Raw genomic sequence first — 20,688 nt, 5'->3', positions numbered from 1 at the left:
TGTATTTAGAAATATATTTATTGTCCTTTTACGGATCTTTATATGTATTTGAAAAAGAAAAAGTAATGTTATAAAAAAGCACACGCAAACTTGGCACCATCGCTTAAATATATATAATATGTGTGTATGATTTTATTTTATGTAAACATGTTGAGTGTATCCTTGATTATAAGTCTATGGCTAGCAGTATATCGTGATTTTGTGGGAAATTTGACTCGTTGCCACGGCATTGCCGGACTTTTTTTTTACATATTTTAATGGGTTATTAAATTAATTAAATTTTCTATTATTTTGAGCTGTGTTGTCAAATATGTATTTTTTTTTGAACAATAAAATATGCACCAATTTTTCTAAAATATCATATATCCCTTTTGCTAAAATTGACATGACAACATTGCAATTAGAGACTGTGTTGTCAGGGTTTTTTTCAGGTTCATTTTATGTATTTATTTGTTGTCTTATTGTTATATTTTATTCCATTGGTGTCCCTTTTTACATATTGAAAATAATAAAAGATAGATAACTGTCAACGTCACTGAATGACAATAACAGATTATCTGTCAAAGGATCAACAGTTTAATTGATATTGATAATGTGTCATTTAAAAAAAATATATATATTTTTTAAATTTTATTATAATTTCATAATAAATTTTGTAACTACTCTTATCAAAATTACATAACCTCAAAGCTTCAAAAATTGTCACTGCTGTCACCGAAACTCTTAGCAGTTTGACACGTACGATCTGCCAATGTTATCCAGTGACGTCGACACTTAACCACATTTATTTTATTTAGCATGTTGAAAGATCCATAAAATGGTTAATTGACACTGTCACTGGTTGAAATTGACAAATCATATCTGTCAACAGCTTGAGTGGCAGTGGTGTCAATCTATTCCTTTTATAAGAGTTGAAGAAGTTTCGTAATAGCGCGGGATTTTCACAGAACAATACAATAAATAATCTATAACGCGTTTATTTATTCAGGTTGACCGTACCGATTTCGACATGATCGACTACCTAAACGAGCTGAGAGAGGGCGTCCTGGACGCCTACACTGGCATCATCCAGGGTCTAAAGGGCGACGCGTCGAATCCCTCGCCCGACGTCAATCTACTCGAACGTCACATCCCGTTCATCGTTCAATTTATTACCGCGGTCGCACAAGACGCCGATCATTCGGACGGCACCATTGCCGTGGCAGCTGGTAAGTATTAAAATGAAAATTTAAGTAAATTTAGATGGGTACTTTAGTCTATTAAGCCCATATCTAAAATTTAAATCATTCTACTCCGTTATAGAATTTTTTTTTTTTTTTTTTTAGGTATTGTAGGAGATCTATGTTCGACGTTCGGTCCGCCGATGTTGCCGTTGCTAGAGTTGCCCGCGATCCAGGAGATGCTGGCCCAGGGCAGAAGATCGAGGATATCGCGTACGAAAACTTTGGCCACGTGGGCCACGAAGGAAATGAAGAAGTTGAAGGTGCTTAATCAGCCGACGGCGCCTGCTGCCAGCTGGTAAGTTGACTGTTATAGAGAAAACTTATTCATAACGTTTTAGTTTAGTTCATTCACTTATTTATTAAACATCATTCAGTTTTTTTTTTAATTCCTGATATGTTTCGGACAAAGCGATGTTCATCATTAGGGGATACTACCAGACAACTCGACTTAATTAATATATGGAAACAATTCAACAAAAATATTCGATGATCAACGTAAAAACGTATTTGATGCTTAATTAGCAATTGTAGTCAATCGATAGGTTTTAAATATTTTCATATTATTTACGAAATTAATCCAACATACAGGAACATAAAAGAGGGTAGCAAAAGATCTAAAAAGGACACATTACAGGGGCAAAACAATCTTCAAAAAGACATTAGCCATTAATACATAATATAATTTACTAAATTTCTTACATATTAAATCACATTAAACAACACCGTTTATGCAAACATTTATTTGTTTCTTTATTATTGGTTTTTGATCAAACAGTACTTTATTCGCAATATATTAATAAAAAGAACACAGTAATCAAAGTAGCGAGTAATCAACAACAAATTGGCCAAATAAAAGGGTCTTATGCACAAGTTTTGCATACTTGTATAAAAGTTATACAATGGCACTTTATTTTAAGGTAATCTGCCTTCTTATCGTTATAATTGTTATATTGTTTATTTTTCAAACACTCAAAATTATTTGCCTAATACATATTGATTTATTGTCTAATACACTATGCTAACTTTGTGTCTACTTGTACAGGAAACTTGTGGAAGTTCAGCAAACGTTCTATTGACTTTTATCCACCGTAAGTTTTTTTTTTCATTTAATTGTCAAGCATTACTAATGTGTGCTCTATACTAAAACCTTTTTTTCTTTTCATTTACATTTCTTTTGTTCTGCAAGTTTTCTGTATATACGTATATCCATGTGTGTGTGTGTTATTTTAATAAAAATAAATTTTATCAGTGATTTTTTGCTTTTACTAATTTTTTTTAACAAAAACAAGTGCTATTAATGGCCATACTAGCGGCATTAAAATCAATATTAGGTATTTCATAATGTCAGGCCAAAAATGTTCAAATTAAATTCAAATCCGGTTTTTATTATAAAACAATATTAATCAAATACTAATCTTAGTGCGTACATTTGACTATGTACTAAAAAAAAAAAAATACACACCTATTGAAGTAATAATCTAGCAAGTATCTTACCATTTTGAAATCTAGATTAGATACGCCAACTTTTGAAATCACTTGCCAGCGGTCAAGTAATTTTCTTTTTTCCAGGGGCAGTTAGTTAAATTTGGGAAATAAGGGTCAAAAGACACACCTTTCAACACAATTGTTGCAAAAATCTGATAATTTCGTAAAAATGTAAAGTTTTGTTTGAATTTAGTTTTGTACTTTATCGCGGGTTATTCAGGGTTACATTAAAATAAAAATTGTTAAGAAATTCAAAAATTTGTAGCCACAGTACTAAAAAGATCAACAGGGGGTGTCAATTTTTTTTAGTTTTTCTATGAATGCCTATAATTTTAAAAGTACTCAAGATAGATATTTTTTATTATTTTTTTTGAATCCCTGAGCACCTGGTCTATTCTATTGCCCTTTTTCGGCTCATCGTTAACTTTTGAGACACCCCGTATCTATTTTTTTAATTTATGCATATTTAGGCGAGAGATTGAGTTTTTTTTTAAATCAACATTCTCTGCTTGGATATCTGATACCAATTGACCTTTTATTTGTTTATATATTTTTTTATCTACATATTTACTATTGTTATTATTATTATTATTTCAGATTTATGACGTACCAGTCAGACTATCTTACGACCAACGCGAACACACCCGAAATCGGCCCGGTAATCTTGGGATACGGAAGGTACAACCTGGGCAACTAACACCGGAACCGCAATCAAAATTTTCAATTATCGAAAGTGTCTCGCGAATGGACCGCAGTTTAGCAAACAAACATAATAATAATAATTTGTTTCTTTTAATTATTTTAATTTCGATCTCGCTCGCTCCCTCTCGTGGGGTAGTCTGAGTATGGGTCGGGGTCGTCTTTTTAGTTATATCATTTGTTAGTTGGGGGCAAAAAAAAAATAACAGGGAAAAAAATTGCGCGTTTTGAATGATGCAAATGCGAGGAAATTTTATTATGTTAATCAAAGTTTTATGTAAATATGAATAATATTATAAAGGAAATGAAACGCGCAGTTTTTATCGTTTTGTATCGAACACTTTTAGCCACGTAATTCGAAATTGCTACGGGGTAAGTAACATTGATGTTTAATTATTATTTTTTTATTATTATTGATTCAGTCAACGGATGAATTATAATATATTTTTTTTGTTAAAACTTGTATGTCTACACTGTCTACTCGATATGTTGCTTAAAAAAATATAGTGTAATATCATGTGGTGGTTGTTCAATCGAAACGATATGTAGTTTAGTGTTTGTTCAGAGGCCCCCGCTTCACGCATTAATTTTATTTGTTTTTAATTCGTGTGCAGAAGGGGGTTTTGTCCTTATTATGGTAAATGGGTTAAAAAAGGACAGAATTGGCGCATAAATAATTAAGAAATGGCACGGATCAAGTTGGAAATTTGTGTGATTATCGTCCAATGTTATTACAGAACAGTCATATTTGAGGGGTTCAAAGCTGAGTGTGGGCCATGAAAATTGTCAAAAAATGAGATTTTTTTTGGTAATGTTGCAAAATATCTAGAGGTCAAGAACCAAGGCAGATACAGTAATGAAATTCCGTGTAGAGGTTCTTCATTTAATTTCATGAGACACCTTTTTCAGGATTTTTCTGGGAAATATACTGGAAGTTGTAAAAATAAAATTTTAAAGGTGGCTATTTTTTTTTTCTAAAGAAGTGGCAAAGTGTCTATAACTCGAGAACTATGAGAGTTACAATCATGAAATTTGGTATAGAGGCTCTTTATTTAATTTCATTAGACACCTATTTCAGGATTTTTCTGGAAAACATCTTAAAAGTTGTAAACAAAATTTTTTTAGGGTGTGTAATTTTTTTCTCTTAAAAAAATGGCAAAGTGTCATAACTGGAGAACCATGACAGTGAGATTCATGAAATTTGGTATAGAGGCTCTTCATTTAATTTCATTAGACACCTATTTTAGGATTTTTCCAGAAAAAGATCCTAAAAGATGTAAAAATTTTTTTTTAATGGTGGCTATTTTTTTTTTTTTTTCATTAAAAAATATCGTCTGTGAGCCTGCAATTTCTCCTAACTAAATTTTACCCGATTTTTCACAAGAGCCAAAAAACTGATATTGTGTTAGTTTGTTAAAACTCTCCAAATTTTTGCTGCTCACATTGTTTTTATAAAAGGGTTTTTTGAGTAATTTATTTTAACTTTGATAAAAAGTTTTTATTTTAAGATAGGATTTATTGATATGAAAAAACAGACAGATAGGGTAATTTGAAACAAAAGAATAAAGGGGATAAAATAAAATTACTCTTTTAAAAATGAAAAGTTTTATTTCAAAAATAACTAAGTGAACCAAAAAATATTGGATGGCATTATAGACTACTTCTTCTACATTAAAAAATATTGTGCTTTTAATAACGAAACTCAAAAAACAAACTTATAAATATCAGACCTATAAATGAGCGAAACTATCATAAAAGTGATGGACATCTCATGGCAAAGCACTTTTTAACTTTTGCAAGTGTTTAAATTTACTTACAGGAATTTTACATTGTTGAGTATGCATCTTGGGATATTCCATTATTACCTCAAGATTTTTCGGCCTCACCGGCAACGTTTGCCATTTACCATCAAAAACTGTTTTAATCTGAATTAGATTATCGTATTTTATGCACTTTATGTCCGTAACTTTAGGATTATCTGCAGATTTTCCTGGGCGTATGGAAGAATACCTTAAATGGCCTGCTAGCAAATAGTTTCTAAAAAAACAAAAATACAACTCGACCGCTTCGTAGGGTCTAGGATTATGTCGTGCTTCTCTAGTAACCGACAAATAATCGCTAGGAAGATGAATTTTCTCGATTTTGCAGTTTTCGTTCTATTGTAGAGTGGACTCCATGTAGGGATGTCCGGACTCTAAAAATTTTTGGTAAATGGTCACTCCAAATTTAATAGAAAAGTTTAAAAGAGCATTCGCCATTATGTTGTTTCTATTTTGATACGTTCGAATAAATAATGATGGGAACGCTTGTTAAAACACATTTTTTTTCTAAATAGTCCAACAAGCATGAAACAAAAGTAGACGCTTTCAACTCGCTGTTTTGGTCTTCAGAAAACCAATAGCAACACGCATCATGCGTTTTCATGTTATAAATAGTAAAATTATGGCAACATAATTTTGTCTTATAGTAAAGAGCATTGGCCTGCAAGTATGGAGATAATTTGACTGCTTGCAGATCCATTGAAATTAAGATACAATTATCTAAAAGTGCCTCGCTTTTATCTTTCAGTTTTTCCTCCCGTGCACGATCTTTCCTGCGAATATGCTCTTGATAGTCACTTTCTGCTAGATTTCCTTTCTCATAAGAGGTACAAACGTTACATTTATCTTTTTTTAAAGTATATATAGATAAATTTAATTCCTTAAATCTCCTCGGTAAAGTATTTCCTGGTGATTGATGGTAATTTTTTTTCTGAGCAAAACTCTTGATAAACCTTAAAAAGTTCAAGTTTTGTTTTAAATACCTCCGAAAACAGCTTTTTTGAATTTTTTCTATTATAGTGAGAGGGTAGCTTAGGTAAGGAATTTAAAAACGTATCAACGTGCTGTATACTTGAAGTGTTGCGTAAAGCAATTTCTCGCTTTTTAGTTATTTTACGGCCTTCATCCTGATGCATGCCTGATTCACTACTGTTCACCCAGTCTTGGACTGTTTTGTATCCAAGAGCAAGGGTGTTTAGAAACATTGTGCGACATTTTTTATTGTCAACATTTAGGTAATACACAAAAGTCCTCTGTCGTTGTCTTGAGTTTTCTTGCGTTTTACGTTTCACGGAAATTTTTTCGACAGTTGAAGCAACGTAAACCTTTTTCTGATCCCACGACATTTCGCTCCAAAAGTAATTAAAAATTATTTCTCTCTGAGCTTCCGTAATTTGAAAACATTTTCTTACTTTTGACTTTCTACAGAAATTTGAATTACATCCACCTTTTAGTTTTCTTTCTCTTCTGTTTATATTTTGCTGATATTTTCCATTCTCTCTTCATATCAACGTCCGAGTCAACGTCTGTCTGGACGCCTAAGAGTGAAACGTTCTCAACGTCAACGTAAATAAACTTATTTTATTTTGTCTAACTGACCTTCGTTATGTTTCCCAACAGTCTCAACTTCTTGGCAGATTTGTATTAGTAAATTTGTATTAATAATTTGTATTAGTATAGTAAACTCGCAGCAGAAACACTTTCATCAGATGTTGATGATATATCTGAAGGTACGTAATCGTCACCTGCATTGTCAGAACTGCAATTTGTGGCTTTAGAGAAATCACGACTGTTATCAGGCGGTTATAAAGCTCAAAGCAAAAGAACATTTTAACTATTGCAGAGGTACCTATCTTCCACAACCGGATCTGTGAATATGTCGGAATAACTGTTTTGCAGCACATCATCAGTTATTTGTGCGAAATCTTCATAATAAGGCCCGGAACTGTTTAAAAGCATTTTATCGGTATCTAAAAAGTCATGAAAAATTTATTAAAGAGTTTATAGTAATTTTAATTATTTTCAAATATTTTTCTTAGATTGTTCCGATTTTTTTGCCGACAACTGTACTACTTACCAAGCACAACGACACTACTTTGTGGGTTTTCCACTATATTTATTCCTACAACAACAAAAAATATTTTAATTACTTTTGTATATAAATTTTCCTAATATTGAACCTTTACAACTAATAGTTCCTATTTTTATTAAAAAAACACTTTTGCACAAGTAACTATTATCACAAACTAGAAAAATGAAGCTGAAATCTGCCGACAACAAGTTCTTGCTCGAAAGCGTGGATAAACACTGCAGTTAGGAGAAATTGCGTTCAAAAAACGTGCCAATTCATTAGGAGATATTGCCACAAGGCAATTTTACGCGCGAAAAAATTTTTGACAGTCGAGTTCATGCGCAGTAACGTAAAGACTGTTGGGTTGCCTAAAAGTCATTTTTGCTGAAAATGCTAGTTAGGAGATATTGCAGGCTCACGGACGATATGGCAAAGTGTCATAACTCAAAAACCATGATAGTTAGGTTCATGAAATTTGGTGTAGAGGTTCTTCATTTAATTTCATTAGACACCTATTTCAGGATTGTGCTGGAAAATACTTTAAAGTCTGATAAAATACTTTTTTTGAGACACTGGATTAATATTTTAGTACTGGATGAATAATTTAGCAAAATTGGTATGTGGAATTTTGCCAGTGGTGCTGGCTACTGCTCGTTCAGATTTTTTGTCTAAAAATACCTGGAAAAATTACTTTTTACAAATGTCATTTATTCCAACCTCCGAATGCCTGTCAAAATAATCAAATTTGTTATTTCTTCCAGGAATTTGGAGTACAAGTTAAAGAACTATGAAATTTTGCATTTTTTTCAGGCATTTAGAATAAAAAAATTGATAATATTCAAATTCCTGTTTTCCATTTGAATCAGATTACTGAAAAAAAAAAATTGAAATTTCCTATATCTTCCAGGCACTTGAAGTAAACATTAATTTAGGCAAAATCGTCAAATTTGTCATTTACTCCAGGAATTCGGAGCGAGAGTTTGAAAATATTCAAGTTCCATTTAGTTTTCATTCAATTTATTGTACTAAAAAAAATTCTTTTTTGTCCAGGCAAAAATTACCTAAATACTAAAACCTTGAGAAAACCAAAAATACCTGGAAAAAATGCAACGTTAAACATAGTAACATTGAATTAGATCCATTATTGTCCAAAAACTGTATACAGTTGACACAATTTCTTTTAAAGGGTAAATAAAATTTACGAACTTGCTCCACTTTAGCTTTGAGCCTCTCATTTATCGGAATTATCTGCGACTCCTTGTAAACTATTTAATAAATGTGTTTTGGATGCTTTTGGACACCCCTTATACACAATTTCATATATATAATACTAATATTTAAGGCATAATTATATAGTTGCCAAGAGTCACAGTAAAAGCGAGTTTTTGCCCAGAAACTCTCTTTTTTTTTTTAATTGAAAAATCACAAAACTATAAAGCACTCAGTCAGTCAAACGTCCTTTTCTAACCCATACCAGTTTAATTAAATTAAAAACCAAAAAAAAAACTGAAAAAAAAAGAAATCATTACTACTATAATATACATCGGAACCAAACGGATTCCATTGGATTAAATTCATTGAATAAACGCTCAGGTAAATTTGCATTGTTGCATGTTGATGATGATGGCTGGTATAAAGTGGAGGAGAGAGATTTTCTGCTTGGTATGTTTATTATGGATGGGTAAGTCGTTATCGGTGGTGAATAATAGTGATCGGTAAGGATTTGTGATGAACGTTTTTTGTTGTTGTTGTTGATAGGAGGACGGACGCTCCGCGTTGTGCCTTGTCCGGGTGATGATGATGATGTTGTTTCAGGTGGGTGGGTGGGTGTTTGATTTATTTTTTATTAATGTGAAGGTTGGGGGTAAGAAAGTTATTAAATTGAAGGTTTAAATGCCATAGCCATATAGAACTTACACTTGGAATGCCTGGAATATTTTTTTATATTTATTCTTTTTAAAGGAACTTTTAGTTTCTTCTAAGAAAACCGTGCAATTTAAGTGATTTAACTCATTCATACTCTTATTTGTAACCAGAACAGAACACTTTTCTTTGCACAGGCTTTTCTATGAGGCAATTGACAATTATGTGTTACACTTGTTTTTTGAAAGTCAAAATAGTTTTAGAAAATTATTCTTATGGAAAAATTGTTTACTTCGAACTTTTTAAAAACATAAATTTTGTTAAATGAAATGTTTCGCAATAGGTTTCGTCAATGCAGTGATAGATTTATGAGTTTTTTAGCTTAAAAATTGATTTTCTACATAGCATGATCGATCGTTTCTAAAATAATATTTTTTTTTAAGATTCTTCACTATATACTGTGATAGTTCTTCCAGGCAATTCAGACTCTTGGAGTGCCTGGAATAATTAATTATTAGCTTGTTTTGCCACTGTGTCCCCGACATAGTGCCTGAAATCTTCGAAGTACTCTGATTCTCCTTCCAGGCAATTGAGACATTTGATATGCCTGGAATATTATGTGCTCTAACAGTTCTTCTAAGCAATCGATCCACTTAAAGTTCTTGAAATACTTTTATAAGTACTATGATAATTCTTCCATACGACGAAGAAACTACAGCATTAATAGCAATCGCTAGTGGTTGTATAGTAATTGCATTTCAAGCCTATTTTCATCTAGCTTTTTGTCCTTCTTAAAATAATCTCTATTTGTTGGATCCCATAAATTTGGAAATCCCCTATACAAATCGATTAAATCAAGTTGTTTGTCTTCGTTCCACATCGCAACAGATTTTGTTTTTAATTTTTTTTATTAATTTCCGACGTGTCTCCCTCGGAAGCTGCCACAAACCGTACTAACTTGTACCAACGCGCCTCCGACGGGCCCCCCTTTGAGCGCGTCGAAAAGACCGACAGAAAATGGATCGCAGCGCACCCACAATCGAGCCCGTACATACTTCACGAATTTGGCCCGTCTCCTCAGGTCTATACGAAACTTTACAAAGGAAAGCAGTTTCAAGTTCTTTGGCGAATTTTTCATAACCCTTTCTCAATAGTCCAAATTTTATTTTGAAATTGTGATTGTCTATTTGTAGTTTATCCAATCACGTCCGAAAACAATCATATTATTAGGATTATTCCCTTTTTTTGTATTTAAGTGCCTGGAATCCTCTTCTAAGTACTCTGATACTTCTTCCAGACAATTGAGTCACTTGAAGTGCCTGGAACAATTTTTAATCTACTCTAACAGCTTGTTACAAGCTTATATTTATTATCTTTAAAATAATAATTTTTTTCCAAAGAAACCCGTATATTTCCCATTAATTTAAGGTGGACGCTATAGAGAGTAACGTTCAAATTTGGCGCCGTATGCATGATTTAACTATTATTGCGCTGTTGTTAAACATGTTTTAACCAGAACATTTTTATTTGCGCAGGCTTTTCTGTCAGACAAAGATCTTTGCAGTTAAAATATTCTAAAAGAGGAAAACAGTTTCGAGCTCTTTTGGTGAATTTTTCGAACATATCCCTTGCTCATTCCTTGAATACTTCAAGTTTTATTTTGAAATTGTGATTGTCTATTGTAGTTTATCTAATCACATCTGAAAACAATCATATTATTAGGATTCTTTGCTTTTTTTGTATATGCGTCCTAGATATAGTGCCTGGAATCCTCTTCTAAGTACTCTGTTACTTCTTCCAGGCAATTGAGACACTTTGAATGCCTGGAACAATTTTTAAACTACTCTAACAGCTTGTTACAAGCTTATATTCATTATCTTTAAAATAATAATTTTTTTCCAAAGAAACCCGTACATTTCTCATTAATTTAAGGTGGCCGCTATAGAGAGTAACGTTCAAATTTGGCGCCGTATTCGTGATTTAACTACTATGGCGCTGCTGTTAAACACTTTTTAACCAGAACAGTTTTATTTGTGCAGGCTTTGCTGCCAGACAAAGATTCTTGCATTTCAGATATTCTAACATAGGAAAGCAGTTTCGAGCTCTTTGGTGAATTTTTCGAACACATCCTTTTCTCATTCCTTGAATACTTTAAGTTTTATTTTGAAATTGTGATTGTCTATTGTAGTTTATCTAATCACATCTGAAAACAGTCATTTTATTATGGTTTTTCGCTTATTTTGTATCTGCGTCCTGGATATAGTGCCTGGAATCCTCTTCTAAGTACTCTAATTCTTCTTCCAGGCAATTGAGTCACTTGAAGTGCCTGGAACAATTTTTAATCTACTCTAACAGCTTGTTACAAGCTTATATTTATTATCTTTAAAATAATATTTTTTTTCCAACGAAACTTGTACATTTCCCATTGATTTAATGTGACCGCTATAGAGAGTAACGTTCAAATTTGGCGCCGTATCCGTAATTTAACTACTATGGCGCTATGGCGTTAAACACTTTTTAACCAAAACAGTTTTATTTGTGCAGGCTTTTCTGTCAGACAAAGATCCTTGCATTTTAGATATTCTAACATAGGAAAGCAGTTTGGAGCTCTTTGGTGAATTTTTCGAACACATCCCTTTCTCATTCCTTGAATACTTTAAGTTTTATTTTGAAATTGTGATTGTCTATTGTAGTTTATCTAATCACATCTGAAAACAGTCATTTTATTATGATTTTTTGCTTATTTTAAATCTGCGTCCTGGATATAGTGCCTGGAATCCTCTTCTAAGTACTCTAATTCTTCTTCCAGGCAATTGAGTCACTTGAAGTGCCTGGAACAATTTTTAATCTACTCTAACAGCTTGTTACAAGCCTATATTCATTATCTTTAAAATAATAATTTTTTTTTAAAGAAACCCGTACATTTCCCATTAATTTAAGGTGGCCGCTATAGAGAGTAACGTTCAAATTTGGCGCCGTATCCGTGATTTAACTACTATGGCGCTGCTGTTAAACACTTTTTAACCAGAACAGTTTTATTTGTGCAGGCTTTTCTGTCAGACAAAGATTCTTGCATTTCAGATATTCTAACATAGGAAAGCAGTTTCGAGCTCTTTGGTGAATTTTTCGAACACATCCCTTTCTCATTCCTTGAATACTTTAAGTTTTATTTTGAAATTGTGATTGTCTATTGTAGTTTATCTAATCACATCTGAAAACAGTCATTTTATTATGATTTTTTGCTTATTTTGTATCTGCGTCTCGGATATAGTGCCTGGAATCCTCTTCTAAGTACTCTAATTCTTCTTCCAGGCAATTGAGTCACTTGAAGTGCCTGGAACAATTTTTAATCTACTCTAACAGCTTGTTACAAGCTTATATTTATTATCTTTAAAATAATAATTTTTTTCCAACGAAACTTGTACATTTCCCATTAATTTAATGTGAACGCTATAGAGAGTAACGTTCAAATTTGGCGCCGTATTCGTGATTTAACTACTATGGCGCTGCTGTTAAACACTCTTAACCAGAACATTTTTATTTGTACAGGCTTTTCTTTGAGGCAATTGACAATTATGTGAACACTTTTCTTTAATAAATAATAATTTTTTTTTAAATTGCCCTACTTTTTCAAAAATTGCAGAAATGAATATTTTTGCTAAATGAAATGTTTCGCAATAGGTTTGGTCAATACAATGACACACCATTAGTTTTTCAGATTAAAATTGAGTTTCTACATAACATTCGATCGATCATTCCTAAAATAATAATTTTTTTTAAAGGTTCTCCGCTAAATACTGTGATAGTTCTTCCAGGTAATTCAGACACTTGGAGTGCCTGGAATAATTAATTATTAAGCTAATTGTCGTACTCTGATAGCTTGCCTTAAGTTTATATTCATACTCTTTGAAATAATAAAAATTTTTTAAAGAAAACCGTAGATTTTCCGCCATTCTAACGTGGGCGCTATGGAGAATAACATTCAAATATGGCGCCACATACGTGATTTAACTCATATTGCGCCGGATAGGTGGCACTGCTGTTATTGTGTCTTATTTTAAAAGAAAAAGTTCTATATGGTAAACCAGTTTAAGAATTACTGTCAATCCCCAAGCCTTCAATTAAACGTGTGAACTTTAATTAATTAATTAGAAAAACAAAACTGTGCCTTTACGGGTTAAAGGGGCAGTTACCAGGGGAGGGTAGATCATTAAACAAATTAAAAACAAAAAAAACAACAAAAAAATAATCTGTGATTTGGAAGGGTTTCTGGGAACCGTTGCCAAACAAACAAAAAAAATACGATGAATTCCATTAGTTTTTTAATATTGAAATTGTTGAATGTAAAATATAGAATAAAGAAACCCTTCCAATGTGCGTAATTATAAATCGTAACGATTATATAATTATCGATTCCTCGTATGTATGTGATATTTATCCGTGGGGGCGTAATTATTAATGGACGGCTAAGGAACGAACGGACGGCATTCCATAGAGATTTATTTTTTTACCGCGTTGCGTTTTGCGACATACGATACATATCTAACCTTGTAATTTGTCACAAAAAAAAAAACGTATATACAATGACATATCTTGGGAATGGTAGTTAGTTCGTTATTTAATGTAGTTACCGATGCCTTCTTTGACACGTTTTTTGAGCCTAATTATATTTGCTCTAGACCCAGATATACCCAAAGTTTTTCGTTTTAAATTGTTTCCCCAACAAACAAAATGGTATTAGGATCACATTATGTACATTAGTAATTTTTAATTCTCATCTAAATACTAACTACTATATACACTCAAAATGGACAAGACGCACACGTTTTATATAATATAGACTTTTGTGGTTCCATTTGGCCGAAACCGACGTCCCCCACGGTGCAAAACAAGGCTGTATGAACTAGTATGTAAGAAGCATGATCGTTATTTTGTATGTAAGTTAATTTAAACTTTTTTTTTCTCATTTAGTACAATAAGGATTTTTCCACGTTACTGTGTAAGGATTAAATTACGATTTTTCATACCGAGGCCTACGAACTACTATATATATATATTTTTTTTTAATCGTGAACGCCGAATATTACGGTGGGATTTTTAATTACTAAGTTACAGCGAATCGGTATAGTTTAGATCTCGCGTGTGTCGTTTCAGAACTTCTTAATTGAGGAGCGAAATATACAAAAGGGTCCTAGCATGAAACCAGTATTTCTCTACTTTATTATGTCCAGGATAGGGGTAAAGTGTAATGAATAAAATGTACAAGTTTTGGAGTTTAACTCTTTACTTGGTTAAGATTATTTCGTGATACTGACATTGATTGGTTCAGTACATAATTTTAAATTACTCGGAGGTTAACGTCCCTTACCCTTTACTAGCTTAGGGTTCATTTTTTAAATTGTACTGACATCACTAAGGTGAAAGGTCGTTGTTCTACATCTCTTACTTCCAGAGAGTAAGAGAGGTTGGTTCTGTACCACAAATTCCTAATATGAACGAAGCCAATCGGAGATCTCTACAGAGCCTTTCCAGAGAAGTTGGAATACAAAATTACCTGGAAATATAGATAAATCTGGTCCAAATTTAAGTACAATCAACCGAGATCTATGCACCTAAAATGTTCATCATGTCTTGCAGGTCTTCCTGGACTTAGGACGTTTCCTTTGTCAACTGCCTGGAAGTGCTAGAAATATTTGACTAATGCCAGGCATTTGATGGAGTGGAATTAAAAAAAAACATGAAAATTTACTTCAGAAAATGTTGAATTGTGTGGAATTTAAGAGTAATAGACCAAACTAAGTGAAAATTACAAAAATTGATTCATTAGACTGAAATTTTGATAAAACTGTGCATTTGTTCACTTATTCATGGCTCAATTGCCTGGAATAAAAAAAATATTCAATTGCCTAAAATTCTGAAGGAATTTATCCATGGACATTCGACTGCCTGGAATCGGAACGAAAAGTTTATTGAATTTTGAAAAAAATCTGGAAAAATGCATTCGATTGCCTGGAATTAAAAAAGCATGGAAATTTACTTTTAAAAATTGCTGATCTACCTAGAATTAAATAAAAAATTCACTGAATTTTGAAGAAAAAAGCGATACAATTAAACCCGCTTTAAAAATGCTTGACAGTAGAATCCTAAGCATAGTTTTGACGATTTCCATGCAAAGATCCGTGGTTCAAATCCGCTTAATGTCATATTGGACGTTTATTTTTTTTAGTATGTTATTTGGGTTAGAAAGTAGATGAAGAATTTGGTTTTATAATATTAATGTTTAAAAAAAAAATGCGTTGAATTATTTTGCTTATTGCTTCTCTTCAAATGCTTTCTTTCCAAGATACAGGGTGTCGCAATTATTAGATAGTTCCCTGGAAATTAAGAAAAATAGTAATTTTTCCATGGACATTCAACTGCCTGGAATCGAATGAAAAATTGACTGAGTTTAAAAAAGAAATCTTAATTGGAATTTGTAATGGCCTGGAATTTAAGAAAAATGGCCTATACTAGGTTGAATTATCAAAAAATAGTTGAAGTGCCTCAAAATCTCATAAATTTCTATTTTTTCACTTATTCATGGGTCAATTGCCTGGAATTAAAAAAAAAAATTCAATTCCCTAAAATTCTGTGGTAATTTATCCATGGAAATGCAACTGCCTGGAATCGGAACGAAAAATTGATTGAATTTTGAAAAAATCTGGAAAAATGTATTCGATTGCCTGGAAATAAAACAACATGAAAATTTCAACATTTTTGCATCTAATTATTCTTTTTTACTATAAATTAAATTAATTATGTATGAAAATCTGTATTTAGAACAGTTTTATGCAGGGTAGGTCAGATCTTAGCCAATAAAATTTTAACCACGTCCAAGTACTAGTTTATCATATAAACATATGCGAGAAATGCTTTCTCTCCAAGATACAGGGTGTCGCAATTATAAAATAGTTGCCTGGAGTTTAAGAAAAATAGATTGAACTACGTAAAATTTTAAAAAACTGGATGCATCAATCAGCTTAAAACCTTGACTAAATTCCGCATTTTTTCACTTATTCGTGGCTCAACTGCCTGGAATAAATTAAAAAAAACTCGGTTGTCTAGAATGTTTTAAAATCATTTTTCCATGGACATTTAAGTGCCTGGAATCGAATGAACTGACTGAATTTTTAAAGAAATCAGGATAAACTTATCCAGTTGCCTGGAATTTAAGCAAAAGAATTATCAAAAAAATCCTCAATTGTCTGGGATCTCATAAATTTCAAGATTCTTCCACTTATAGATATTTTTAAAGGGTTGCAATTTAAATGCAAGTAAACGAACAATTAAATAAACTACTACTGGAATTAAAAAAAAAACAAGGAAATTTACTCCAGAAAATGTTAAATTGCGTGGAATTTAAGAGTAATAGACCAAACTACGTGAAAATTACAAAAATTGATTCATTAGACTGAAATTTTGATAAAACTCTGCATTTGTTCACTTATTCATGGCTCAATTGCCTGGAATAAAAAAATATTCAATTGCCTAAAATTCTGAAGTAATTTATCCATGGACATTCGACTGCCTGGAATCGGAACGAAAAATTTATTGAATTTTGAAAAAAATCTGGAAAAATGCATCCGATTGCCTGGAATTAAAAAAGCATGGAAATTTACTTTGAAAAAAATCTTTTGCTGATCTATGTACCTAGAATTTAATGAAAAATTCACTAAATTTTAACAAAAAAATAAAAAAAGCGATACAATTAAACCCACTTTAAAAATACGTTCCAGTAAGTATCCTTGTCATAGTTTTTATGATTTCCATGCAAAGGATCCGTGGTTCAAATCCGCTTAATGTCATATTGGACGTTTATTTTTTTTAGTATGTTATTTGGGTTAGAAAGAAGATGAAGAATTTGGTTTTATAATATTAATGTTTAAAAAAAATGCGTTGAATTATTTTGCTTGTTGCTTCTCTTCAAATGCTTTCTCTCCAAGATACAGGGTGTCGCAATTATTAGATAGTTCCCTGGAATTTTAGAAAAATGGCCTATACTACGTTGAATTATCAAAAAATAGTTGAAGTGCCTCAAAATCTCATAAATTTCTATTTTTTTACTTATTCATGGCTCAATTGCCTTGAATTAAAAAAAAATTCAATTCCCTAAAATTCTGAGGTAATTTATTCATGGAAATTGAACTGCCTGGAATTGAACGAAAAATTGATTGAATTTTGAAAAAAATCTGGAAAAATGTATTTTTGCAATGAATTATTCTTTTTTACTATAAATTAAATTAATTATGTATGAAAATCTGTATTTAGAACAGTTTTATGCAGGGTGGGTCAGATCTTAGCCAATAAAATTTTAACCACGTCCAAGTACTAGTTTATCATATAAACGTATGTGAGAAATGCTTTCTCTCCAAGATACAGGGTATTCCAATTATTAGTTAGTTCCCTGGAATTTAAGAAAAATAGTAATTTTTCCATGGACATTTAACTGCCTGGAATGGAAAGAAAAATTGACTGAATTTAAAAAAGAAATCCTAATTGGAATTAAGAATGGCCTGGAATTTAAAGAAAATGACCTATACTAGGCTGAATTATCAAAAAATAGTCGAAGTGCCTGAAATCTCATAAATTTCTAGATTTTTTCATTTTTTTCAAGGCTCAATTGCCTAGAATTAAAAAAAAAATCAATTCCCTAAAATTCTCTGGTAATTTATCCATGGAAATTCAACTGCCTGGAATCGGAACGAAAAATTGATTGAATTTTGCAAAAAATCTGGAAAAACGTATTCGATTGCCTGGAAATAAAACAACATGGAAATTTCAACATTTTTGCATCGAATTATTCTTTTTTACTATAAATTAAATTAATTATGTATGAAAATCTGTATTTAGAACAGTTTTATGCAGAGTGGGTCAGATCTTAGCCAATAAAATTTTAACCACGTCCAAGTACTAGTTTATCATATAAAAATATGTGAGAAATGCTTTCTCTCCAAGATACAGGGTATTCCAATTATTAGTTAGTTCCCTGGGATTTAAGAAAAATAGTAATTTTTCCATGGACATTTAACTGCCTGAAATCGAATGAAAAATTTACTGAATTTAAAAAAGAAATCTTAATTGGAATTTACAATGGCCTGGAATTTAAGAAAAATGGCTTATACTACGTTGAATTATCAAAAAATAGTTGAAGTGCCTCAAAATCTCATAAATTTCAATTTTTTCACTTAATTCATGACTCAATTGCCTGGAATTAAAAAAAAATTCAATTCCTTAAGATTCTGAAGTAATTTATCCATGGAAATAGAATTGCCTGGAATCGGAACGAAAAATTGATTGAATTTTGCAAAAAATCTGGAAAAACGTATTCGATTGCCTGGAAATAAAACAACATGGAAATTTCAAAATTTTTGCATCGAATTATTCTTTTTTACTATAAATTAAATTAATTATGTATTAAAATCTGTGTTGGAGGGGTTTGAATCACTGGATTTCGAAGGACCACTTGCCCTCTCACACAACTTAATTATGATGTTGACTGTTTAATTATAGACATTGATTTGTTTGATAATTTTATTAATGCTACTAAACGTAAACTTTAATCGATTATATTGTTACTTTGCTTGCAGACAGACATGTTCTATGATAATAATGTACTTCTCCCTCTCCCACTCGCCGTCTTGGAGCTCTCCTCGCATCGGTACAAAGTAAAATTTAAATGAAATTTTATACAGGGCTTAACAATCTGTATTTAGAACAGTTTTATACAGATCTTAACCAAGAAATTTTAACTCAACTGCCTGGAATAAATAAAAAACTCAGTTGCCTGGAATCGAATGAAAAATTGACTGAATTTTCAAAGAAATCAGAAAAACCTTATCCAATTGCCTGGAATTTAAGAAAAAAAATTATCAAAAAATCCTCAATTGTCTGGAATCTCATTAATTTCAAGATTCCTCCACTTATAGATATTTTTAAAGCGTTGCAATCTAAATGCAAAAAAACGAACAATTAAAGAAACTACTTGGTGGTGCGAGGCCTCTGGCCACGCACAAGTCGGTTCTAGTACAAATATTCAAATAGGACAAAGTTCTGTGAATATTTTGTACTAATTATCAGCCATTGTATAACACAACTGTACTAAAAAGACATTTACTTCACGCATTTTTTCCTTGAAGTTCCAAATTATTAAACAGCAGCATTTTCGTTTCGAGGGCGCCACTTTAGTACTTCAATAGTTCCCTTTTGTATATCTCGCTCTTCGATTAATTTACCGTAATAGTACCAACTGTGATAGTTCTAAGGGCCGCGATAATTTTAACCATCTCACTTATGTTTAAAAAAAAAAACCCACTGTAATTACTACTTAAATTACAAATAAACAAACAGTGCGTGATATTGGAGAATTTCAGACCCTCGAAAAGGTTTATGCATTATTTTGCTTGTGTGTTTCAGTTTGTCAGTGCCATGATTGTTGTTACATAAGCGCTAAAGAGTCCGTTTTACAAATGTTTGTAGACGAACATTCGTTAAACGGGCCGGGCGAGCTTGACGAGCCGATGTTTGACAATAGTTCGTTTTATACAGTGTGAAAATGAAGACTGATGATCCCTTATGATAGTGTATAAGTTTATAGCTCAAATGGCCGGTTGCAAGTGGCTGCATCCAGTAAGTACTGTGCTGTGCGCGGCTGTATTCCAACATTTATATTCTTTTTGCTCTTTTAGGTTTATTATCATTATTGTATCACTTTATCTTCGGCGAGTGTTCTTTCCTTTTTTTTTTCTAACGGGATATTCTGTTTTGTTTTATTTAAAGTACACGAGTCAAGCAGAATGTCCTTGGGACACTTTAATGTCTATCGGTTGTTTTTTTTCCATTTCCCTAAAACGGTTTCGTTTTATAGCGTCATTAACGGTTTATTGTAAATTTTTGTTTACCGCGGATTAAATTTTTTTGTGGATATTTTTTTGTAGTTATCATATCAGGAACAATAAACGTATTTCATTTAGCTGTTGTCTTTTTTTTCCCACACACAGGCATAAGAGAAAACAACGGATAGGACATCACACGCAAGACCCTTAAGGATAATAATAACGTTTATTATTTACCATTGAATTTACATACAATATAAACTTACAGGTGAGTATAATAATTGAGGTAAATAAAAGCTAATGTATCAGGAATCTTCTAGCTTAGATTTCATTTTTAAAATTATACTCGCATCACGAACATGAAAAATCTTTGTTTATAGTTAGATCTCTGGGGTTTTTAGTCATAGCTCCCTGAAAACTATACTACTATATACTATATAACTACCAGCAATTAAACCAGGATTCCCAGAGAGTAAGAAAGGCTTGTCTTGTACCTCAAATTCCTAATTTAAACGAAGCCAGTCGGAGATCTCCACAGTCTTTCCAGAGAAATTGGAGTACGAAATTACCTGGAAATAGGGATAAATCTGGTCCAAATTTAATTTAAAAAATTTGTAAGGTCCAACCAACCGAGTTCTACTCACCTGGTAGCAAGT

At 31.9% G+C, this 20,688-nt stretch overlaps 1 protein-coding gene across 3 annotated transcripts in view; it reads left to right on the top strand.

The window, feature by feature from the left end:
- Positions 1 to 20,169, top strand: part of LOC126745973 (importin subunit beta-1) — a 49,578-nt gene extending 29,409 nt beyond the window's left edge. The window contains exons 14-17 of one of the 3 annotated variants that reach the window (XR_007663759.1): positions 989 to 1,208; positions 1,326 to 1,518; positions 3,306 to 10,589; positions 11,094 to 20,169. Coding sequence is in view for 2 of the 3 variants with exons in the window: in XM_050454029.1 (XP_050309986.1) it covers positions 989 to 1,208; positions 1,326 to 1,522 (417 nt within the window). In the remaining variant the exon portion in view is untranslated. Of the gene's footprint in view, positions 1 to 988; positions 1,209 to 1,325; positions 1,523 to 3,305 lie in introns of those variants that run through there. The other 2 variants (XM_050454030.1, XM_050454029.1) reach the window with 2 other exon arrangements.
- Positions 20,170 to 20,688: the final 519 nt, after the last annotated feature.

This window comes from Anthonomus grandis, chromosome 16 (assembly GCF_022605725.1).
Source record: "Anthonomus grandis grandis chromosome 16, icAntGran1.3, whole genome shotgun sequence".
NCBI classification, from domain to species: Eukaryota; Metazoa; Arthropoda; class Insecta; order Coleoptera; family Curculionidae; genus Anthonomus; species Anthonomus grandis.
The sequence above is the reverse complement of the archived record's forward strand: the minus strand, read 5'-3'. Positions and strand labels throughout refer to the sequence as shown.